Below are 23,294 nucleotides of genomic sequence, written 5' to 3'. Positions count from 1 at the left end.
GTACCCTACAGACCCCCTTGGGTGTACCCTACAGACCCCCTTGGGTGAACCCTGCAGCCTCCCTTGCATGATCCCTACAGCGCCCCTCGGGTAGACCCTGTAACCCCTCAGGGTTGAACCCCACAGACCCCCCAGGGTGAGCACCAGAGCCGCCCCCGGGTGAACCCCTATAATCTCGGGGGACCCTATAACCCCGTACCCGCCGCCCCGGCCGGGCTCTGCAGCCCCCCTGGGCGACCCCCGCGGGGGGTGCGGCGGTCGGTTCTCAGGGTGGGGGGGGGGGGGGCCTCTGCGCGGGGTTTTCCCCCCTCCCCCCCCCCCCGTGGTCCTCCCCCTGGCCGGCCCCCAGCCGGGTCTCATCTCCCGCACGATCCGCAGCGCCCCGGGCAGCACGTCACGCTCGTCCACCGCAATGCCGAGGTGGGGCACGGCGGGGGTCCCGCCGCCGCCCCCCCGCTCCGGCCCCGGCCCCGGGCAGTCGGGGCAGCGGGCGGGCGGTGCGGCCATGGCCAGCTCCGCGCTGCCGGAGCCGCGGCCCATGTGCCGGGGGCTGCGCGGGGAGGAGCCGCCCGCCGTTGGGAAGCCATGAGTCACCGGCCCGCCTCCCGCCCGCCTCCCCGCCAGCGGCAGCGCCCGCCCGCACCGGGACCCGCCGGCGGACCCGCATCCCACCCGCACCGGGACCCTGGCAGCGGACCCGCACCCCACCCGCACCGGGACCCGCACCCCACTCGCACCGGGACCCTGGCAGTGGATCCGCATCCCACCCGCGCCGGGACCCGCCGGCGGATTCACATCTCACCCGCTCCACACCGGGACCCGGCCGCGGACCCGCATCCCGCCCGCACCGGGATCCCGGGCAGCGCACCCACCCCCGATCCACCCCCGGCCGGGATCGGGACGGCCGCACCTGCTGCCGGTGCCCTCCACAACCATCCCCGGAGCCCCTCAGCCATCCCAGGGGGTCCTCAGCGGCATTCCGGGACCCTGCTGCCTTCATCCCGGATGTCTCCCCCATCCATTCCCGGAACCCCTAAGTCATCCCAGGGGACCGGGATGCAGCCGGTGCTCTCCACCTCAGTGCCTCCCCGTCCATCCCGTGAGCCCCTCAGCCATCCCGGGAGCTCTGCACATCCCCCTGCTCCATCCCTTTGGGAATAAAAAGGATGAGGATGCCACGCACGAGAGGAGCTGGCAGCACCCAGGACTCCAGGCGGGATGTGTCCCCTCGGGATAACCTCTCCAGCCCTGCTGCCATCCTGCCCACCAAGTGCTGACCTCCCAAGGGGGTTTACAGCTGGGCTGGGGAGGGGTTTGGTGGGTAAAGATAAAGCAGAACTCGCCCAGTGGCAGAGCCCCCGCAGCCCCTGGACACGGCTCCAACCCGGCTTCATTATCAGAGGAAATGACAGCAGCACACGGCTGGGAGCAGAGAATGCCCCCTCCAAAGTTTACAGCTGGCTGCGGCTGAAATCAGCTAAATGGACCATGGAGACCTGGGGAAAATCATTTAAGGAAGGGGGGGAAAAAAATCCACCAGCCGGGTCCCGTGTTTCTAAATATAGAGCGAGCTCTGTCAGTGTTAATAGGATGGGCATAATTGCTCCCGCGCTTTGCTGGGCTGAGCGTGGCCTAATTGCTCTCCCGGAACGATCTAATCCGGGCCGTGGCGGGTTAGTGGTGCCTCGCAGCCAGGGCTGCCGCTTCCACCGGGAAATTGCCCCCGGAGCAGGCGATTAGAGGTGTTAATGGCCTGGCTTCAGGGGCCGCGGAGCAGCACCACAAGCGGCCCCGGCGTTTTTCCTCCTGCTGCTTGAAACAACCGCGCTGAATAGGAATAGAACTGGATCCACAAAAACATCCTATTTCAGGCCAGCCTGAGCGTTTTCCAGCTGAGGGCTCTGGCAGAAGCCAGCGTGGGGGCTGAAGTCACCCGGCACATTTACAAGCTCACATCCACTGCAGTCTTCTCCACACCAGAGCCTTTGTGGTGTAGAGGAGGGCAGAGGAGGCTTAGTTATTTCCAAGTGGAGCTTCCCTGTGGTAGGAAGGAGAGGGAGGCTCTTTCCACCATCTCTGTACATCCAGGAGGTTGTGGAGAGGCCGGGCTGTGGCTCCAGCGCTGACCTGAGCAGATCCCCCCTTCCCGAGGGTCTCCAGGCAGCTCTGCCCTCCCTCCCACCCCTCCCTGCCTGGGCTGCCACCACTCCCGGCTCCTGGGGTTTCCTGTGCTGATGAGCAGCTGCCTGGAGCTCAGGAAATGCTGGATGAAAGGGAGATACTGTGGCTGCTGGGGCCCCTTCCCTGCACTCCCAGGCCCCCAAGAGGAGCTGCCACCACTCCCCTCGCCCCCGTGATGGAGCAGCGCTGCAAAGGGGATGGGAAGAAACACATCACACGTTTGGGTACATTGAATTTCCCATCTCTGGAGACCCAGGGTCGTGCATCCCAACATTAAGAGGTTTAAATGCTACAGAGGCTCCCCCAGGAGGGACAAACATCCGCTCAGCCACATCCTCTCCGCTCCAAGACTGCCGTGGGGCAGGGCAGGGAATGAGGATCCATGGAGGGAGGGATGGGAACAGAGCAGAGGCTGCAGCATACCTGGCTGGAAAGGTCACACAGCAGCCACTGCTTTGGTGCCATCCCTCTCCCAAACATCCCTGCAGCTGAGAGGCAGCTCTGGGAACTCATCAGCACTGGGAACTCATCAGCAATCACTGCTGGCTGCAGAAAGGAGGGTGAGAAGCTTCTGTGAGGGGCTGCACTCCCATGGGGAGACACTGACTCACTCCAGGCCCTGCTCAGGAGCCCAAACTCCCCTTTCCAGGCACCTTTCCCAGCACTCAGCTGTGGACACGGCCCTCACAGCACCTGAACTGGTCAAACGGGGGGGGAGGTGGGAGAGCACTGCACAGCCCTTGGATTTGGGCAGCACTTGGATTTGCAGCTGCTGGGCTGGAGCTGGAAGTGCTGCAGCTCTCCCGCAGAACTGGAAATGTCAGCCCCCAGCTGGGAGCACTGGTCTGTCCCTCCTTCCAGGCCAGCTGGCACTGGGCTGGCAGCTCCAGGGGGATCTCTGCACACAGCCAGGGCAGAGACAAGCCTCTGGTTGTTGGCTGGAGCCAGCATGGCCATAAAAACAGGCTCAGGGGCAGCAGAGCTGCCTTCCTGGTGGGACACAGACCAAGGAGCCATGTCCAGCCCTGTCCCTGTCCCCAGAGGTGCAACCAGTGGTCCTGACCCCCCTGGGAAGGCGGGTTGAGGCTTGAGCAGCCTGCACAGCATCTCATCTCCTGCAGAAAGAGCTTGTTTGCTGTTGGCAAAGCCCCTGATTTGCCTACAGGTGGCTGCTGTGGCAGTGGCTGGGAGGGTGCTGCACTCCTATGAAGTGGAGGGACATAAACGCAGCGCTGGGTCCTGGCAGGGGAACATTGGCTGTGCAGTTCCCTTCATGAAGGTGTCTGACCTCTCCCCTCTGCAAGAACAAGCCTCCACTCAGTGTCCTGTTGCTCTACGTTGTTTAATATCAAAGTCATGGGGAGGGGTAGGGTTAACACCAGCTAAAACTATCATTAAACACAGATTATTTTCCTTCCAATTAAAGAATCACAGGGACTGGTAACAGATGATCCCTGCTCAGCCTGCGGGCCCCTCCACACCAGCAGCAACCCCCTGTGTGCTGGTTGTACCACTGCACATCATCCTGAAAGTCCCTGGAGGAGCAGCTCCGGATGCAGGATCCCGCTTGGATTCCCAGGCTGAGCACTCACCAGGATGATGTTCTTCAGGCTCAGCCCTCCCTTTGCAGCAGAGGCTCCCGGGAAGAGGCGTGGGGGTTTGGGAGTGGGAGAAGGCAAGGACTGCAGTTGCTTCAGTGAAGAGAGAGGAGGTGGCTGAGCGGGAAGGGAACTGCTGTTCTCTTTTGCACTCCAAGTCGCTGCTTCCCTGTGGTTCTCCTGCCTCCAGGCTGGTTCCCCCCATCCTCTCCCAGCCCCCTGGGCTCAGCGGGCCGTGGCGAAGCCGATGCGGTTGTTGCGCCGGTCGAATTTGGTGTAGTAGTGCCCGATGAAGCTGGCACCCAGGATCCAGAGGGGACCAGCTGGGGGTGGGACGTCCAGCCCTGAGAAAGCCACCACGCAGATGTCCTCCCCGTACTGGGACTGCTGCAAAAGGGAGACCCCAGTGGTGATGGGGGTGCCAGGAGGGAGATCCCAAGGGAGGGACGGACCCCCAGCTCCACACCCTCTGCTTGGCCACGGTGTTCCTTCCTCATGGAATCACAGAATATCCTGAGCTGGGAGGGATATTCCAGCTGGAAGGGATATTCCAGCTGGAAGGGATATTCCAGCTCAGGATACTCCGGATCATCTAGTCCAGCTCCTGGCCCTCCACAGGACAACCCCAAAAATCACAGAATCACAGAACATGCTGAGTTGGAAGAGTCCCACAAGGATCATCGAGTCTAACTCTTAACCCTGCATGGGACCATCCCCAAGAGTCACACCATGGGCCTGGGAACACTGTCCAAACACTCCATGAACTCTTGGTGCTGTGACCACTGCCCTGGAGAACCCATTCCAGTGCCTGACCACCCACTGGGGGAAGAACCTCTTCTTAAAACCCAACCTCCTGGAGGAGGATCCCTGCCTGTGTCTGCTCTTTGCTGCTCACCCCAAATCTCCCCAGAACCACCCAAGGGAGCAGCCAGAGGTTGCTCTGGCTCATGTGGACACCTCTGCCCAACAAGAGGGTTTGGGGAAATCAAGGAGCATCATTCTGGGGCTCATTTTGGCTGCTTTAGGGGAGCCAGGAGGGCGCAGCTTACCCGGAGGACGTAGGCTGAGCCGCTGAGCGCGTAGACCTTCCCGCCCAGGTGGAAGGAGATGTTGGGCAGCTGAGGCACCTGGTCACAGTCCACCACGTACTGTGGGAGGAGGAGGTGGCCCTGAGCCCACTCCCTGGGGCAGGGATGGACTGGGGTACAGGTGTGGGGGGAACTCACCTCTCCCTCGGCCATCTCGGCCGCCCCGATGGCTTTCATGAGCACGGACACGGGCCCGGCGGGGCCGGTGATGTAGGAGGCCCCTGTGTCCACGGCCACCGAGCAGCCTTCCTTGCAGAACAGGATCTCAGCCCCTACAGACACCCTGGAGTGGGAGGGAAGCCCCTGAATATCCCACGGTGATGCCACGGGTGCTCACAGGAGCGTGACATCTTTCTCCGGGGAGCTGTGGCCAGGCAGAGCATGTGCTGCTCCCACGGGCTCTCCGGCAGCCCCGGGAACCCTCCCTTGCAGCTTTCCCGGTTGGAAAGCTAAGCTTTGTCATGTGCAGGGTTTGTTTATTTTCCTTCAAACAAAGCGGAGTTGTTCCAGCGCCTCACGCTCCTCCTGCAGGGCTAAAGGGGGTTAAACTCTTCCTCTGCGCCTTCCAAGCTGGATCAGCCCACGGTGCCACCCCCTCTGCATTCCCAGCTCTCCTGGCTCCTTGCTGAGTGTAGAGAAGCTGGAGGAGCCAACCCCACTCCTCCCCAGCGGGGAGAAAGCATCCCCCAGCAGTGCTTAGCTCCATGGACCACCTTCCCGGGCTGCCAGCCTGACATCCCCCCCTCCCACAGCCACGGGGGTCCCTGGGATGCACCCTTGGCAGTGCTGGGCTAAATGGACCCAAGGATCCTAGAGGTCTTTCCAGCCTAAGTGATTCCACGATTCCACGGCTCCCGGTGCCGTGCAGGGGCTGTCCCTGCCCTCACCCCTTCATGCTGATCTGCCAGTAGCCGCTCTTGCTGACGTTCAGGTAGTGGAAGTCCCCGGTGTAATAGGCTGGGTCGCTGCCTCCCAGGATTATCTCCCCCCCGGGTTTCAGAGGAGCATTCCTAGGGCACAAACCACAGTGGAGCGATTCCCCCTTGGCTGCTGCCCCCGAAAAACCAGCCAGGAGGGAGCAGCCATGGCCACGAGGCTCTGCTGAGCCAGGGAGAAGTGGTGGAGAGCAAGCTGGAGCAGAGAAACCCCGAGTTAGCTCAGGGGGAGGGAGGGGGTGCCGCATGCAGGGGTGTCCCAGCAGGTCTGTGCTGGCTCCTGAGGGGAGCAGGAACGTGGACAGAACCCAGCCAGGGCATCTGCAGTGTGTGAGCTGGAGCAGGGCTGGCCTGGGGCTGGCAGGGGCAGCGGGGGCTGTGCCCACCCCGGGGCACACAAGAGCTGTTAGTGGGTGCCATCGAGGGTGCTTGTGCTCTGTGTCTTCTTACTTGGAGGCTCTGCAAAGAGAGGGATGCTCCGTGAGGCTGTGGACTGAGGGCACCCCTGTCCCCAGGACACCCAAGTGGCACCCAGGTGCCAGTGGCAACCTCAGCCCCTTCCTTAGGCTTTGTTTGTTATTGATGCAACCTTTGGCTGAGGTCAGGAGGTACCGTGTCTGATTTGGGGGTGTGTTTGAGAGTCTGTCACTGCACAGTGCCAGGCTGTTGTGTCTGGGGCCTGGGGCAGCATTCCTGCCCTGCCAGGGTGTGCCCTCCCACTGCTCCAGTGGGTTTTGGGGATGCTGGGAGGAGGGGTGCTGGAGCACAACCCTTTGGGGCAAGAAATGAAAGGAGGTTTGGCAGCTAGTGCAGGTTTTATTTCAATAGATTCTTTTGGTTTGTTTTGTGGTTTTGTTTTTTTAAATTTTGTCAAAAATTAACCAAAATCACCAAATTAACTAAATCTCCTCCTGGCTGGGATTGCTCCAGCCCCACTCACAGAGCTGGTCACTCTGTTCAATCCAACAGTGCCAGAGGAGCTGCTCCCCCTCAGCACTCCCTGCCCAGCAGCTCCAGACAAACCTCCACCTGGCTCTGCCTCCTGTGCTGCCTCATTCCCCCCCAGCTCCTCCAGGCATCCTCCACGGGCTCATCCCTCCCATGGAGGGACTTATTGGGCACTGCTGCGTGTCTGGAATGGGCTAAACCGCGATTCTTCAATCGCACTTTGAGACACACTCTGCCTAATTCTAGACCCTAACCCTAACCCTAACCCTAACCCTAACCCTAACACACTCTGCCTAATTCTAGACCCTAACCCTAACCCAAACCCTAACCCTAACCCTAACCCTTCCTAACCCTAACCCTAACCCACAGCCCCAGCCACGGCTCCTTCCCAGTCCCAAGATGCCAACTGTTCTGATACCCATGCCCTAAAAACCAACCCCCCCCAGCTCCCCGCGGGACCCACCTGCTGTAGTAGACAGAAAACACGTCCTCCTTGAGGATCTGCTGGGACAGGATCCTGTCGAAGACGGGGGTGATGCCATCGATGGCCTGGCTGGGGAAGCCCATCCCCAGCACCCCGTCAAACCTGGCGAAGATGAAGGGGAAGGCGGGAAGCGCCGTGGCCTCGGCGAACACCTGGATGATGGGAATGTCTGACACCTGGGGAAGGGCACGAGGGTCCTTGCAGGGATCTGAGGGGGGGTGAAATCCCCCCAAGAGAGCCCCCAGCGTGTGAGCAGCTCCTTGTGAGTGCCAGCCCCCCTCACCATGACGATGTCCTGGCTCAGGAAGCCCTTGACGCTGCCGCTGCCGTAGCGGATGGCGAAGCTGGTGCCATTGGAGATGTAGGTCCGGGACTTGGAGGAGTCGTAGCGGCTGTGGGAGACTGGGCAGAGGGAGAATGTGCATCAAAGGAAGTGAGAGAGAGGGGGCTGAGGGTCTCTGCTCCCCTGGAATGTCCCCTGTGTGACTACAAACCCACCGTGTCCCAGTGCCAGGGGACTGGGCAGCAACAGGCAGAACCCCCCATGCAAAGGGCTGTTGAAAAACCAGACCCCCACACCAGCCCACCCCGAGCAGCCCCCGAGGTGGAGGGACTTGCCCCCCCTCACTGAGCCCAGCCTGGGGGTGTGGGGTCAGTCCTGGTCCTGGCCGTGCCCCCCTACTCACCACAGGCGCTGTAGAGGGGGGAGCACTTGTAGGACGGTACCCACAGGTTGGCCGAGCCCGTGTCAAAGACCACCTTGAAGATCTGCGCGGGGGTCCCGATGCTGATCTCGCCGAAATACTGGGTCTGGAAGAGGCACAGCACGGGGGGGGCATCACTGGGGGCACAGCTCGGGCAGATCCGAGCCACGGGAGATCCGTGAGGTGACACCGGGGTGACAAACCCCCAAGAAGGGAGAGACTCACGTCCAGGTAGTTGGTGAGGAGGGTGGGAGCCGTCCCGTTCCTGGGACCGGCCCCGCCGCCGCGCCTGCCCTGGCGCAGCTCCGGGAACACGTCCCACACCTTCACCCCCATCTCCTGCAGCGTCTGGCGGATGGAGGGCATCCTCCGCAGCGCGATCCTGCGGGGGCCAGGACAGGGCTGGGGGGGCTCAAGGAGAACACTCCCCCCCTCCCCAACTCCCTGCCACCCGCACCCCGGCATTCCCGCCTCGGGAACTCCAGCCGGGTGGCTCTAGATGGCAGCAGCTCCCCGCAGCACCCCGGAGGGTCCCTCTCCCACCGCACCCGCACGGCGGGGATGCGCCCCAGCCCACCCAGGGCAGGGACCCCACGGCGGGTGGGGCTGCGGGAGGAACCCACCGGCCCCCGGCAGCCACCCGTGGGCTGAGCCCAACCCCACGCTGGGGCAAAATGCTCCATCTCGGCATCCTTGGTTATTTGGGATTCGGGATGCTCCCGAGCCATAGAATTACTTAGGTTGGATTACTGGGATCATCGGGTCCAACCATTAACCACGCGGTGCTGGAGGGGAGAGAGGAAGAGGAGCGAGGAAGAGCAGGTGCAGAGCAGCAGAGGAGGAGGAGGAGGAAGGGGTTTCTCAGCGTGGCTGAAGCAGGAGAGCCCCTCACCCTCAGCCCCAGCCCCCAGAAAAGAAGAGAGACAGCAGGACCCAGCACCGTGTGGGCCACACACAGTCCTGCTACCTCTGCAAAGCCTGGGCTGGCAAGGGGGCAAAGCTGGCACCCCAGGTCAGGGCCAAGAGCAGCAGGTACTGCTGCACCCTCCTGCTGTGTCCCGCTGGCATCGTGTCCTCCAGGGCAGCCTCCTGCTGTGCCAGCAGCTCCTTCCCATCCCAGAGGGGCAATGCTTTTATAGCCCGGGATTCTCCTCCCCTGGCTGGGGGAGGGCTGGGAATCCCACGGGCAGGTGGCTGTGACCCTCCCTGCCGAGGGTGGCACATCCAGGAGCCCCCCCGTGCCCGGTGGGAAGAACTGGCAAGGGGGGCTGTGCAGAGCTGGGAGCGCTGAACCCACATTCCTTGGGGTTATTTGCTCCCTGTCAGCAGTACCAGGGCATGTGCAGGGCACAGAGACCTGCTGGTGCCAGCTGGCAGAGCTGCTGGGGGGTACTGGTGGTGACACAGGTCTGGCCAGGGAGATGTCCCACTCTGCAGAGGAATAATGGGGTGTTCCTCAAAGGCCTGGGGGTGGGAATGGCAAAGGACACTCAGCCACAGCCCCTTTGGCTGTGGAGACACCAACTGCAGACCCACAGCCCCCTGTGCCCTTCCAGGGGCTGCTCTGAGCACAGCCAGGGGAGCCCTCCCAGCTCCATTAAACCAGTGAGAGAGCAGAGCCCAGGGAGGAGAACAGCACAACTCATTGCACTTGTTACATATGATACTAAACCAAGGGGCAAACACAGCCCTGCCCTGTGGTTTGGAAGGGAGATGCTGCTCTAAACCCCTCGATGTGGGGACTCCTTCATCCCAGGTACTTCCCTGGCCCCCAGGCTGATGTGTCTCCCCCCTGGCAGTGCCCAGTCCAGGGCAGTGGGGGCTGGATCAACCCTGTGGCTCTCAGCCCAGGGCTTGACCTCGGGGAATCTCAGTGGGAAATGACCACCAAGGCAATAAAAAACATTCTTGGAAGAACCCTGACCACGCACCACACACTTGCCCCTGCCCCGAGAACCTCAGCTACACAATCCCCCTCCTGTGGAGGGTGGGATTTGTTTGGGGCACCACTGTCACCCTTGTCCAGGTGCTGGAAGGGGGGGGTGAGAAGAACAACCCAAACATCTTCCCCCCCCTTCCCCCGGCCAAAACCGAGGCTCAAACACCTCCCTGCCCTGTGGGATTCTGGCTGCCAGGGGAATGCTGACCCTGGCAGGCCCCGAGGGCTCAGCCCCGCGGGTCCCACCCCGCTCCCCCAGCCCTGACGTCTGTTCCCACGCCGGCCCCCAGCCCTGCGTCAGCGGGGCAGCCTCGTGCCCCGGCACAGGTTGCAGGGGGGTGCAGAGGTCAGGAGGCAGCAGCCCAGCCTGGGAGCCACAGCGACGTGAGAGAGCCTGGCAGGGAGCCAGCAGACATAAATCCCCTTCCCGGGCATCCCACGGGCTCTGCCAAGCCCCGTTCCCCGAAGGAGAGGCCGGGGATGCAGCGGGACTTCAAAGGGAAGGGGCCACGTCAGCAGGGAAGGTGGTCTCAGGATGTGGGGCCGTGGGGCTCTGGTGTTTCCAGCCCCTCTCTGACCCAGGGTCACGTTTTTGGGAGCTCTGAGGGGTGTTGGATGCTCTGGGCATGGCTTTGGCCCAGGAGGGACTGATGGACTCCTGTCCCGTGGGACATCCAGAGCAGGATACAGCTGGGAAGGGAAGAGACCCCTGGGCAGGGGGTCCCAGAGGGAAACAACCCTTCCCTGCCAAGGGAATGGCACCACCACCCCCTTGGAAGGGAAACCAAGAGAAAACAGGCAGAACCAACTTACCCAAAGCCATCAGAGGGCTGAGGGCTGTTGCCTTGCACGGCCAGTGCCAGCCCTGGGGTTGGCTGTCCTTGCTCCCAGCACCAGGGCTCAGGGATGTTCCCAGCACAGGACACATTCCCCATGCAAGGAAAACCCCCACAAGGCATTTTCCAGTCACCTCTGCCAGCACTGAGCAGGGATGAGCAGCTGGTGCACGGGAGAAGCGATGGAAAGACCTGATGAGAAGCTTTAAATAACCTACAAAGGTGCTTTTGTGCCCAGGGTTAGAGGAACAGGGGAATGGGAAGGACAGACACAGGGATGGATACAGGACATCAGCCAGCTCTGGGACCATGCTGGTTTTATTCCCAGCCCTTCAGGTGACCCAGAGCTGCAGGGAAGATGCTCAGCTCTTCCCACACAGCCTCAAAACATCACTTAACCTGAATTTGCAGTGACAGAAAGTGCCAGGGCATGAGGGAAGGCTGCGATCACCCCACCTGATCCATGTGCTGCTGTGGGAAACCTGCTGCAGTTTGCTCCAAAAGCCTGGGATTTTATCTAATTGCAGATCCAATAAAGAGCAGCTCATCTGGAAATAGCAGGGGAATGCTCTTCAGTCATTTCCCTGTCTGCTTTCAAGGAGTCAAGTGATTGAGAGAATTGAAGGAAAATGCTTTCCAGAGAGAAACAATCGCTTTCCTGCCAGATGAATTTGTTCCTCTCTCATGTTGGGCTGAGCAATTGCTTTTCTTAAAATAAAAACCTGAGATATTAAGTACTTCCCTCTCTAAATGGAATCATTAGGAAGTTTTAGCTTTTATTTCTTGAGGGATCCTTTAAAGCAGCACAAAAAAGGAGGCACATTTCTGGCCTTCCCACGCAATTCACTCGCTTTCCTCGTCCCCGAGTTTGTTGGTAGTAAAAACACACAGGGCTTGTGAGGATCCTTATTCTGGGTGACCAAAAAGCTCCAGCAGAAAAGCAGCTCCAGGGAAGGGCTTAGAGGAGGCTCTGGATGGCACCAGCACTGGGGGAATTCAGTACTGACGTCAGCCAGAGCCAGGGCAAACCCAAAGCCTTTGCTGGAGACCAAAACTGCTCTGGCACAGCAAAGCAGGGATTTACTGGGCCGGAGGGAAAACATTCCCTGCAATGAACTCCAGGAGAGCAGCTCCAGCTTCAGGCTGAGGGAGCTCACAGCCATTCCCTGGGGCTCCTCAGAGCCTGGAAAAGCTGTGGCTGCCCCATCCCTGGAAGTGACCAAGGCCAGGCTGGATGGGGCTTGGAGCAGCCTGGGCTGGTGGAAGGTGTCCCTGCCCATGGCAGGGGGTGGGACTGGATATTCTTTAAGGTCCCTTCCAAACCATTCTGGGATTCCATGATCCCTCAGTGCCACCCAGGGAAGAAGATGCTCCATCCTGGCTTGATTTTCCCAGCAGGGTGAAGTGATGGCACTTCACAGCACCCGGGCACATGCCATGGGGATGGGGCATTGAACAGTGGGAACCACCTTCCCCTGCACATGATGCATCAGGGACCACTCCTCTTTCCTCTGCTGAAGGCCTGAAGATGAAGCTTGACCAGGAAAAAGGTTACTGTGGAGCCCAAGTGGGAATTCTCAGCTGGGGCAGAGCCAAGACAGGAATAGGATAAAGGCACTGGGGAGGCTGCAGCCCTCACTTACCTGCACCATGTTCCTGCCATGAAGCTCGTTTTCCCCTTTTCAAGAGCCTTGTGCTGCAATCAAAGTAAAGATCCACTTCCCAAAACCAGGCATCCACTTCCATTAACCAGCCCTCCCAGGGACATGAAGCAGCCCCAGGTGCTCGATGAGCTCTGCTCCCATTTATCCCTTCTGGGAGCTCATCCTCTGCAGCCCAGGGCTCAACCTGACTCTGGGGTGGCATTTGGGTGCCCAAATGAGTTACCCCACATCACCTGAGCCATCAGAGCCCTTCCCAGCTCTGCTTTCACCTGGTGCCAACCCCCTGCACTCCCGGGCAGCGGAGCTGTGCCTACCAAGGGACAGCAGGCACAGCCACCAGCTCCGGGAGGGAACAGGTTTAACTCCAGCTCAGTAATTAATTCCTGCTAGTGAAGGAGGGTTTCTGTGCAGGGACCAGCTTTGATGTGATTGCTTTGGTTTAATTAAACTCCTGCTTGCACCCAGAGCCCCGAGTGCTCACGGGAACCTGGCTGGGCTCCACTCAGCCTGAGCACACGGAGTTACCCAACCAGTTCTCCTGGGCAGAGGAGTTCCTGCAGCCCGGACAAAAGAACTTCTTTAAAGTCATCTGAGGGGAAGCTGGGAGAGCTCAGGGCTGCCCTCAGCATCCCACTAGCTGTGAAGGTGTCCCTGGTGTCATTGGGACACCTCTGGATGGGCAGCTGGCACCTCAGACCACCACGGGATGCCCATCCCACGGAGCATCCAGCAGTGTGGGTCCTCCTCAAGCAGGGATGAAAGCACCTGATACCTGGGCCTGGGTGGGCATCAGGTGGGCTGGAAGGTGATCCCCTGGCCCAAACCCTGGCAGAGCTGCCCCAGTGCCCAGCAGTGCTGTAAATCCCACCAGCTCCATCCTGCAGGTCCAATTCATCCCACAGGGAACAGTCCAATGGGAAACGTGAGTCCTGGCTCTGGAACACTGAGGGTTTGCTCCAGGCCCCCTCCCAGCCCAGCATCCCTCATTAATTAATGACCCCGGATGTCATTTGCTGTTTCATGGTGGCTGAGTCTGACTGGGGTAATTTACTCTGCTCCGATCAGGTCAGGGAATGTTAATGTGGTTTAATGGGTGTTTTCCTAACCCCCCCCTGCCCTCTCCCGTGGCTCCCGGGCAGCCTCACCCCCATGGGATGCGTGGGAAGGCAGTGCCACGGCCCCTGCCTGCGTGCCAGGCCTGCCCCAGCTGCCTGGGGCTGGTGGCCAGGGCGGGGGGGCCACGGCCACCAGAGGGTCCCTGTGCCACCCCCAGTCATGGCCATGGGAATGTCCCTGTGCCATCTCCAGTTCTGGCCATGGGAATGTCCCTGTGCCATCTCCAGTCATGGCCATGGGAATGGCCCTGTGCCACCTCCAGCCATGAGAAGATCCCTGTGCCACCTCCATCCGTGGGAAAGGCCCTGTGCCATCCCCAGCCACATCCATGGGAAGACCCCTGTGCCATCTCCAGCCACAGCCATGGGAAGGTCACTGTGCCACCCCCAGCCATGGCTGTGATGCCTCTTTGGTGACACCAAGAGATGCCAGAGCTGGAGCCTCAGGAAAGGAGCCCAGCCTGAGCTCAGTCTCAGACACATTTTTTTATTAAACCTTTCACCAGGGAAAGACAAAAAGAATTAAATAAGTGCAATAGCTCCAGAATCCTGCCTGGCACAGCCCTGGGGCCCTGGAGCTGCTCCTGGGAGCTCCACGGGACAGGGGGACCCCATCCCCATTGTGGGGTCACTCCTGACAGCACCGAGGGTCTTGGGGCTAAGAGAGACAACCCCAGGGCCAGCAGGACCTAGGGCTCACTCCCACCATCCCACCTCAGCCACTCAGCCCGTCCCAGGTCAGGTCACACCATGGAGCCGCTGTCTCCCACCTTCTGCAAGAGCTGCAACAGGGACAGACCCGGATCAGCAGGAAAATCCACCCCTGCAGCCTCAGGGGGCTGTGGGGTGGCTGCGGTGACCTTCCCTGTCTGATCCCAACTGCAGCAATGGGGGCTGATCCCACCCAAGGGCTGCAGAGCCCGGGGGCACGTCAGCCCTGCTCACCTGGCTCAGCAGGGGGATGTTTGCCAGCGAGCCCAGGAACCCGAAAGCCACCGGGAAAAAGCTCCTGTGTCAACACAAAAGTCTGGGTTGGGCTCCGAGGAGGATCCCCAGGCTCTGCTCTCCCCCCTGGGGGGGGTCTGGGTGCCCTGGGACCCACCTGAAGAGGGTGATGAAGCCGTAGGCCTCCAGCAGCATCCCCAGGATCGGCCACCGCATGAGGACGACGATCAGCCCCCCGAAAAAGAAGCTGGTGCCCTTCAGCTTGGGCCGCTGGAAGAAGAAGGTGAAGGTCCTCCTGAAGCCGATGATGAAGACCAAGCCAGAGAGGAAGAGGATCTGGGAGGAAGGAGGAAGGGGAGCGGGTCAGAGGAGCTCTTTGCTCCGTCCTGGGCATCGGTGCCGGCTGTGCCCTGGCCCCACAGTACTCACGTTCCCAAAGGCCAGGAGCACGGAGTCAAAGTACAGGAGCATCCCAAAAAGGAGGAAGAAGAGGCCGAAGCCAACCAGCCCCACTCCAATCCCTGTGGAAGACGGGAGGGCTGAGACAAGGGCTCGGTTCCACACCTCAGTTCCCGTGGCAGGTTGTGGTGCCTCCCTTCAGCACCTCCCTGTCCCATTCCCTCCCAGAAATACACTTTGGGTTTGTCTCCAAAGCTTAGAAACAGCCTTTGCACCTGCCCAGGCCTTGGGGCTGTTGTTGCCTTAGAAACCCCTGAGGGCTTCTGGAAAAAGAATAGAAAAAATAAATGGGAAGAACCATCTCCAGCCTTTTCCTGAGCAGTGGCACGAAGGTGCCAGTGCAGGTAGTGACAGCAGAGGATGGAGCTGACCTCCAGATGATCCAGGCACCTCCCCAGTGCTGGTCCCCACATCCCCCTTACCATTACACCCCTCCCTGCCCCAGCCACCCCAGCCAGCAGCTTCCAGCCCTGGCATGGAGCTGCCCTGGTCCCACAAGGATGGGCATCACCCGCGGGTCACCCCGTGCCCACTTACGCTGGAAGTCGGTCAGAGACACCATCTTGCCGGTGCCGGGGCTGGGTGAGGCCGGGCGAGGGTGGCCCTGCCTCCACGGTGACCCTTGGAAAAGCCCTTTAGTCCCTGTGGTCCCCACGTCATCCTGCAAATCATTAACGGCGCCGGCAGCGCCTGCCCCGCTGGCACGGCACCTCCCCCGGGGGGCACGTGGTGGCCCGTGGCCACTGCACCCTGCTGGTCCTGCCCTCCCTGGGATGGGATGGACCCTGCTTGGAGAAATCCCTGAAATAGGGATAAAAGAGGGATAAAATAGGGAGCACAGGGCTCCTTTGGGGTGTCCGAGTGGCACCCGGGGGACAGCGAGGTCCCTGTGGCATCCTCCTGATTCCCGGCTCACATCCAGGCTGCTCCACGGGAAAGGAGAGTCCTGGGACTGTTCCATGCCCTGATGTGGGAATAATGGCTCGACCAGACCCGCTGGCTGTGGCCAACAGAGGGTCCCTTCCTGGCACATGTCACCCCTGAGCCACCCCCAGGGCCCTCTGTGCCCGCGACCCTCGGAGCAGCTCCAGCTCTTCCCAAACCAGCCCCTTTTTACCCCTTGGCTTCACACAAAAAGGGGTTTTATTCCTGCCCAAGAACCAGCCACAGCCCAAAATAAACCCCACTGGGGAAAATGAACCCCGAAAACAGGGAGAGGGAGAAGAAGGTTCCTCAGGGAGAGGGAGGAGAAGGTGCCTCTGGAGAGATCCATGGGCCAGGTGAACCCCTTCCCAACTGCCTTTCATCCACTGTTTCTTTGGTCTAATATTAAAACCAAGGTCATCTCTAGACAAAAGACACACAAATGTTGTCATTTCATAGATACTTTTATTTCTCTACCACTAGCAAAATATCCCAGAAAACAATCACCTCCCATCCCACCCTCCCCAATGCATAAATAGATTTCCTCCCGATGCAAATCCTTTCTCGGTTACAAGTCACTGGTATATGAAGTGTTATGAAAAATAATAACCAAAATAAAATTAATTAAGGTTGTCTTTTTTTAAAAAACAAAACAAAACAAAACAAAACAAAAACAAAAAAAAACCCAAACAAAACCAGAGCTGGGCTCCAAGGGCAGCCATGGGGTGCCCTGGGGACACACCTTGGGGACAGCTCAGACACGGTCACTTGTGTCTGATGGCTCTGGGAACACCAGGACAGGAGCACTGGGATGCTCCTCATCCTCCCTGCTCCCTGGAGATGAGAAAAATTGCTGCCTGTGGGTCTGTGTTGGCCACAGCCACCCCGGTGTGTCCCCATGGTGTCCCCACAGCCGGTGTAAGGGGGGTCTGCCCCAGTTACACCAGCTGGGAGCCCACCCTGGTCACCCCCCTGCTGCACTCAGGGACAGGGAAATAAACATCATCTCTTAAAACTTACAGTCTCTGTATATTTTATTTTAAATAAATTTGCTTTTAATAAAAGCAGAAAAAATATATATATTTTAAATAGGTTTTTTTTTCTTTTTTTTTTTTTTTTTTTTTTTTTCCCTCTGATAAATTGGCAAAGAATCTGCTTTTTGTAACTCATGGGCAGGGCTGGTGCCAACACAACCCCACGGAGAGAGAGCTCGGCACAAACAGTTCCTCCCAGGAAAGAAGAGAAAAAACCAAATATAGATATATATTATAAATGTATAATTTCCATAAAACATATATTAAGGCATGTAATAGCAAAATAAAGGGCCAGCTTTATGAGCTAAGAGGGCTGAGGGAGGCTCAGGAGGAGGATTTAGGGCTCTGGGGGTTCCTACAGTATTGCTAAGATGGGGTGTATGGGGGATAATGGGGTGCAGGGCTCCTGGGGGGGTCAGGATCAGCCAGTAGGGAAGTAGCTGTGGGATGGACGGTATCCAGTCTCCAGCTCCTCACTCCATCCTCCCTGCCCACCCCGGCCCCTGGGGGCAGCCCTGCCAACCACACATCCTGCCAGGGATTCTGCTTTTCTGGGCAGAACCCGCTTTTTTTTCCCCACCCTCCAGAACGTTAAAGCAAAGGGTAAATTTGCTACAGGAAATCCAAACAGCTGGAAGGGGCTGGAGTGCAACGGGAAGGGTCTGGGGGAGACACAGGGCCAGGCTTTGGGAGGGCTCGGGGGTGACGGTGGCAGCCGAGGTGACCCCGCTGCTCCTGCCTGGCCCCTTCCCCTTCTCACCACCATCCTCACCCACTGGGGGGGTCCCTGATGACCCCACGGCTTCCCCACCCCACCTGGCACCCAGCTCCCTGCCCTGCTCCCATCCAACGTCCCCATCCCTGCCCACACCTCCTGCTCCGTGCCAGCGGCGCTCCGGTGCCACAGGCAGCCCTGGTGCCACCCTGACCCCGCACAGGGCACTGCCCCGGGCACCTCTGTGTCCCCACAGTCCCACCTCCACCCACCCTGCTCCTGACATGGCTCCTTCTGCCTCCAGCCGAGCCCCAGCACCAGGAGGGACGGGACAGCCCAGGCCAGGCGGGTGCAAAAAGCAGGGTCAGGGCTCAGGGAGGGGAAGAGGCACCCGAGGAGCTCAGATGGACCATCCAAGCCTGGTGGAAGGTGGAAGCACCATCCGTGGTGGGGACTGGCCGGTCTCCACCCAGAGAGCCCCTTCACAGACCTTTGGGAGGCGTCCCAGGAGTCCGAACGCTCCCCAGGGATGCCCCGGCAGGGAGGTGCCCGCTGTGCCAGTGGCCGCTGTCACGGATGTCCCTGCCCGGCTGCCCGCGTGGGCCTGGCACCCAGGACACGGCAGATCTGTCCCTGTGTCCACTGCCAGCCCAGGGGCTACTCGGGGACCACCTCCAGCACCCCCATGTCTACTCAGGCCGGGGCAGAGCAGCCGGTGCCGTCGGCGCCGCATCCCCCGCGCGGCCGTGCCGGGTGGTCTCGCCGTCGGAAGGGGGGAAGGGGGTCCAGGAGAACCAAAAACGATGGCGAGAGGTTCGGTGTCGTGTCGGGGGGGGCTAAAACGTGGCCCCGTGGAACTTGATGGTGCCGGCAGCAGCCAGGGCTTGAGCTGGAGGGGCGGGAGAGCAGGGCTGAGCGGGGCGGCGGGCAGTGGTGAGGCAGCCCCTGTGCCCACCCCGCAGCTCCCTCTCTGCCCTGTGCAGGAAAACCTGGCACAGATTTGGCTCTATGCCCCTGGCTCCCCTGGGGGAACATCCACCCGAGCAGGGGGACACCGTGTCCCCCCCAGTTTGCAGCCACCAATTTCACACCAGGCAGGTGAATCCCAGAGACCCTCCCCTTTCCCTGCACGGCCCCCCTGCCCACTGCAGCCTGCTGAGCCCCCCGTGCCCACGCTGGGCTGACCCCCAGCGCCATGGGGGATGCTCGTGTTGGTCCATGGAGGAGACGGGGCTGACGTGGCTCAGGGAATGTTGGTTAGCTGGAGCAAGCAGTGATGGCCGGGCATGGGGCACAGAAGGGGCACCCCGGCCAGGTCCCCCGGGCTGGAGAGGGGGTGGGCTGGGCTGCGGTAGGAGAGAAGAGGTGCTTACGGTCACGGCTCACACACGCATTAAGTGGCTGCTGTCGGCGCCCCGGGGTTCGGCCGAGAGGGGGTTGGTCGGAGGAGCCGGGGAGGCTGGGGAGGTGGGAGGGCTGGGGGTAGCGCACTGAGCTGGAAACAGAAACCGGAGAAGGGCGTGAGGAACACGGGCTGCGGCAGCGGGGAGGGCACCCAGCCGGGGGTTAGCGGGGAGGAAAGGGATGGGGGGAAAGGAAGGCAGGTAGGCAGGCAGGGGGGAAGCAAGCGCGGGCAGGACAAACAGCCACAGCGGCGCCCGGTCCCGGCGCGCACACGTGAGCTCCCAGCAGGGCTCCTCATGGACACAGCGTGACACCAACATCACCAGGGACAGCATGGCACCGTGCTGACCTGGGCATGGCATGACACCACCATCACCAGGGATAGCATGGCACCGTGCTGACCTGGGCATGGGGTGCCACCACAGTCCCCGGGCATGGGGTGCCACCACGCTCGCTCAGCCAAGGCGTGTCACCTCATGCCCACCCAGCCAGGCACTCCCACCCCTGCAAACGCTCCCAGTAAGGTGCTGGAAGCTGTGCCCCGCTGGAATAGCTGCTCCATCCCAGGATCTCAGGGGAAGGCAGCCCCAGGCATGGCGGGCAGGGCCCAGGAGCTGTTGGCTCTCCCACTGCCCAGGGATGCCCTGCCCAGGATCGACACAGTACTGATCCCTCTCCTGCCCGTCCTGACTCCTTGCTCGTGCTGCCAAACCAACACCCGACGTGCCCAACCCGCCCTGCCCTCACCCCTCCTGCCCCTCACCCGAGAGCATGCGGCCGCGGCGCGAGGCCTCGGCGGCCAGAGCGCACGAGATCTCGATCCTCTTCTCCTGCTCCTGCAGCTGCGTCTCGGGGTCCTGGGGGGTGTCCACCTCCCCCTCGCCCAGGGGGATCACGTTCTGCAGGCTGTGTGGAGCACCCGGCGTCAGCGCCCGTGCCAGGCCCCTCGGGATGGCCGGGGAAGGGTTCACCCCCCCGGGATGGCCAGGGAAGGGTTCACCCCCCCGGGATGGCTGGGGAAGGGTTCACCCCCCGGGATGGCTGGGGAAGGGTTCACCCCCCCGGGATGGCTGGCACGGGCACCGCAGCCCCACCTGGATTTGGCAATGAGGGTCTTGATCCTTTCCACCTTCTTCTGCTTCTCCTTTATCTCCTCGGGGCTGAGGGGTGATTCGGGCTCCAGCTCGACGTACCGCTCAGGGATGAGGACTTTGTCAGGCGTGGAGAGCTGGGGGCAGTGGAAAGGGATGAGCCTTGTGCTGGGCATGGAGGACTTGTCCCCCTCCAGCACCGCCTGCCCCACTCACCCCAACACCCATCTGGGCAATGGCAGCCCCTGGTTAGTGGTTCCAGGATGGACAAACCCCTCAGGGATGCCCCACGTCCCCGGCACACCCCGTGCTCACCTCCTTGTGGATGTCCACGTCGTAGTGCTGCGGCTCCAGCTCCATCTTGCGCAGTCGGGCGATCTCCTCCTGGGGGGTCTCGTACACCTTCCCAGGGTCGTCCGAGCGCAGCGCGGCCTCCAGGTCCGAGATATCCACCTCATGGATGCTGCGGTGCCGGCGCACCTGCGAGGGACCCCGGCCCGGCTGAGCCCCCTTGGATAGCACCCTGTCCCCCTCCCCGGCCCCCAGTGTCCCCTCTGCTCCAGGAGGGACCTGCCAGGCGCAGGGACTCACCACCTTGTAGGAGGTGGGGGTCTTGGTGCCGGGGGGCTCGGGCTGCTGGCTGCTGGGGAGCTGCAAACTGCGCCTCTTCTCCTTCATGGAGCCGCTCTGGTGGCGCTTCATGCGGTTGATCTGCTCCTCCACGCTCATCTTCACCTTCGTCTCGGTGGCGAACACGGCGCTCTTCGGTCTCTCCTGGGGGTAGCCCAGCCCCGGGTCACCCACCCCTGCCCCATCCTCCCAGTGCCACAACCCTCTGCCGTGGGCTGCTGGGCTCAGCCCTGTCCCGGGATGCCCGCTCCTGGGATGGGGAATCGCCCAGGAATCGGTCAGGAATCACCCAGGAGGGATCTCAAGGAGCGGATGGCCAGACACGGAGCCACTCAGCAGCAGGCTCCTCTGTGCAGGCTGCACCACAGCCCCCTCCCGGCTCACCCAGCCCTCCAGCCCAGCCCCTGCCCCCTCAAGCCGAGCCCTACCCGGGAGCTGAGCCCGTTGGCCATGCCAGCAGCACTCCTCCTCGCCACCACCTCCTCCTCCGCCGGGGACTTGGTCCTGGGGGGGACGATTCCCACTGTGGAGCAAAGCAGAACGCCAGGCTGAGCCCCCCGGGGACCGAGGGCAGAGTCCCAGCAGGGTTCTCTGGGGTCCTCCTGTCCCCAGTCGAGCCATACCCTTGTTGAGAGCCGCCTGCTTCTCCGCATCCTGCTCCTGCCGGCCCTGCAGGAGCCCCTCGCCCGGGGGGCCGGGGGGGCTGGGTCGCTGCGCCTCCTTCTTGCTCTGCTCGAAGCCTGGTTTGGGCTGTGGGAGGGAAGCAGGGCCCTGGTGAGCCCCCCTGTCCTGTCTGGGGGCCACGCTCTGCCTGGGGACACCCCCTGCTCTCCACAGCCACGGACCACGGACACGCTCCTGGCGGTGGATGGACACACAGACACCAGCCACAGGCCAGGCTTCTCCACGGGAAAAGCTCCCTGAAAGGCTGATGATCCCACCATGGCACCCAGGAGCTCTGGGACAGGAACACCCTGGCTCTGTGCTGGGCTCCAGCCAGACCCTGTGCCTGTGGGAAGGGGGGTGGTACCAGAGGGGCAGGAGCTGGGACAGGCATGAGAGAGAGCCAAGAGCCATTTCTGGGGTCCTTCCCCACCTTGTATCCCATGGGAACAGCCTGCCTGGAGCCCAGGAATTGCTGGTGTGAGGGAGGGCTATGGCAATGGGCCAAGCAGCCCAGGGTGCCCCCTCAATGGACACAATGAACCCAGACACCCCTTACACCCCATGGACCAACGTGCAGCCACCCCTGTGCCACCCACAGCTGCTGGAAGTGCCACCCGTGCTGGCAGTGGGGTCTGTGACCCTTCCCAGCTCTGCTTTGCCGTGCCAGCCCCCACGGACACACATCCCAGCCCCCAGCTGCAGGGACACCAGTGGCTCCTGGTGCCCACACCTGGCCCCTTCCCCCGGCACGAGCACAGCCGAGGCAGCAGCAACAATTTCCAAATCCAGGTTTGCCCTGGTGGGCAGGAGCCAGGGGTTCACCCCCACGGGCAGAGCCCGCCAGCACCACACAGGGAGCGGTGCCACGGAAGGACAGCGAGAGAGGTGAGGGCAGAGGAAAGCAGAGAGGGTGATGCCAAAGGCTGTGGCAGCCTTGGGGGCTGCCCAGGAGGGGACAATCCATGTCCTGAGCGAGTACAGTGGGCACTGGGGACCTGGTGGGGACACGAGGGCCATGGGGGGGCTGCTCAGGGGATGGCAGGTAGAGCCACGTGCTGCTGTCCCCACGCCAAGTGCCACCTCCAAGCTGTCCCTGCGGGCTCGGGGTGGGCAGCTCCGTGTCCTGCCTCATGCCAGCCCCTGCCACGTCTCGGGGAGGAGGAGCACAGGGTGGCAGCTGCCCTGGGGTTCGGTACCTGTCCCCGCTTGGCCTCTGCCCCGCCGTGCTGCCAGGAAGGGGACGTGGGGTACGGCCAGAGGCGGCTCTCGCTGGGCAGTGGAGGGACGGCCGGAGGAGACTCCAGGGGGACGTAGGACTTGGGGAGGGGAGGTCGAGGCGGGCCTGGTTCCTGGGGCGGAGCGTGAGGGGGGAGAGCAGAGAAGGAAGAGAGAGTTAGAGAGAGGCCAAGATAACACACAGTGGAAGTGCCGAGCTGAGGAGGGCAGGAGGGAGAGCGGAGGCTCCGGAGTGTCTTTGTGTCCCTGGGCAGAGGGGGACAGGGCATCCCACCCCACTGCTGAGGGGGACACTGCATCCCACCATCCGTGTGGCCCAAACGGTGCCCCCAGGCAGAGCCACGAGGAGAGGCATCTGTGCTCTGTGCCTGGTGCCCAGTATCCCCCAGTCCCACCCCAAACCCTCCCACTCGCTCACCTCACTGGGTCCGGGCTTGGTGGGCGAGCCCTGGGAGCCAGAGATGAGGGAGAAGGGGCTGAGGGGGCTGGTGAGGCTGGCAGAGCTCAGGGGGCTGGCAGGGCTGTTGGAGCTGTACGTCCCCGAGGGGCCCAGGGCCACTGTGGAGAGGAGCAGGAATAAGATAATAAAGAGATGATTATGATAAGGCAATAATATGATAATAATAAGGGCCACCATGTCTCCGAGCAGGAGCTGCTGTCTGCCCAGAGTCACCAGGGACACCCCACGACATAGCACG

At 61.6% G+C, this 23,294-nt stretch overlaps 4 protein-coding genes across 22 annotated transcripts in view; all 4 read right to left on the bottom strand.

The window, feature by feature from the left end:
* ETNK2 (ethanolamine kinase 2) overlaps positions 1-587 on the bottom strand; it is a 9,156-nt gene extending 8,569 nt beyond the window's left edge. Inside the window, 2 exon segments of the mRNA XM_027659898.1 lie at positions 324-557; positions 560-587. Coding sequence (XP_027515699.1) covers positions 324-557; positions 560-587 — 262 coding nt within the window.
* A 2,958-nt stretch (positions 588-3,545) lies between these two features.
* Positions 3,546-8,621, bottom strand: REN (renin). Its single transcript, XM_027659643.1, has 10 exons — positions 8,410-8,621; positions 8,164-8,320; positions 7,921-8,044; positions 7,518-7,636; positions 7,214-7,410; positions 6,253-6,261; positions 5,755-5,877; positions 5,006-5,150; positions 4,829-4,927; positions 3,546-4,166 (listed from the first exon to the last, which is right to left on the bottom strand). The coding sequence occupies exons 1-10, from the start codon at positions 8,619-8,621 to the stop codon at positions 4,005-4,007; spliced, it is 1,347 nt and encodes a 448-aa protein (XP_027515444.1). The 3' UTR covers positions 3,546-4,004.
* A 5,358-nt stretch (positions 8,622-13,979) lies between these two features.
* On the bottom strand, positions 13,980-15,566 carry GOLT1A (golgi transport 1A). Of its 2 annotated transcripts, none has more exons than XM_027659778.1 (5): positions 15,434-15,566; positions 14,867-14,958; positions 14,595-14,707; positions 14,438-14,501; positions 13,980-14,274 (listed from the first exon to the last, which is right to left on the bottom strand). In XM_027659778.1, exons 1-5 carry the CDS (start codon positions 15,456-15,458, stop codon positions 14,236-14,238), a joined length of 333 nt encoding a protein of 110 aa, XP_027515579.1. In that variant the 5' UTR covers positions 15,459-15,566; the 3' UTR covers positions 13,980-14,235. The 2 variants fall into 2 exon arrangements, with proteins under 2 accessions (XP_027515579.1, XP_027515578.1); XM_027659777.1 differs by having other exon boundaries at positions 13,981-14,274; positions 14,595-14,773.
* An 889-nt stretch (positions 15,567-16,455) lies between these two features.
* The window catches only part of PLEKHA6 (pleckstrin homology domain containing A6), a 42,698-nt gene continuing 35,859 nt past the window's right edge, over positions 16,456-23,294 (bottom strand). For 14 of the 18 annotated variants that reach the window (XM_027659772.1, XM_027659766.1, XM_027659768.1 and 11 more), the window contains 10 exons: positions 23,015-23,154; positions 22,557-22,709; positions 21,318-21,444; positions 21,123-21,217; positions 20,656-20,838; positions 20,380-20,544; positions 20,068-20,201; positions 19,737-19,879; positions 18,943-19,064; positions 16,456-18,458 (listed from right to left, as the gene is read on the bottom strand). In XM_027659772.1, the coding sequence (XP_027515573.1) occupies positions 18,952-19,064; positions 19,737-19,879; positions 20,068-20,201; positions 20,380-20,544; positions 20,656-20,838; positions 21,123-21,217; positions 21,318-21,444; positions 22,557-22,709; positions 23,015-23,154 (1,253 nt within the window). In that variant the 3' untranslated portion in view covers positions 16,456-18,458; positions 18,943-18,951. The remainder of the gene's footprint in view (positions 18,459-18,942; positions 19,065-19,736; positions 19,880-20,067; positions 20,202-20,379; positions 20,545-20,655; positions 20,839-21,122; positions 21,218-21,317; positions 21,445-22,556; positions 22,710-23,014; positions 23,155-23,294) is intronic. The other 4 variants (XM_027659764.1, XM_027659771.1, XM_027659770.1 and 1 more) reach the window with 2 other exon arrangements.

This window comes from Corapipo altera, unplaced genomic scaffold, assembly GCF_003945725.1.
Source record: "Corapipo altera isolate COAL_440 unplaced genomic scaffold, ASM394572v1 77b, whole genome shotgun sequence".
In the NCBI taxonomy this organism is placed as follows: domain Eukaryota; kingdom Metazoa; phylum Chordata; class Aves; order Passeriformes; family Pipridae; genus Corapipo; species Corapipo altera.
This window is presented reverse-complemented; position numbering and strand designations above follow the sequence as displayed.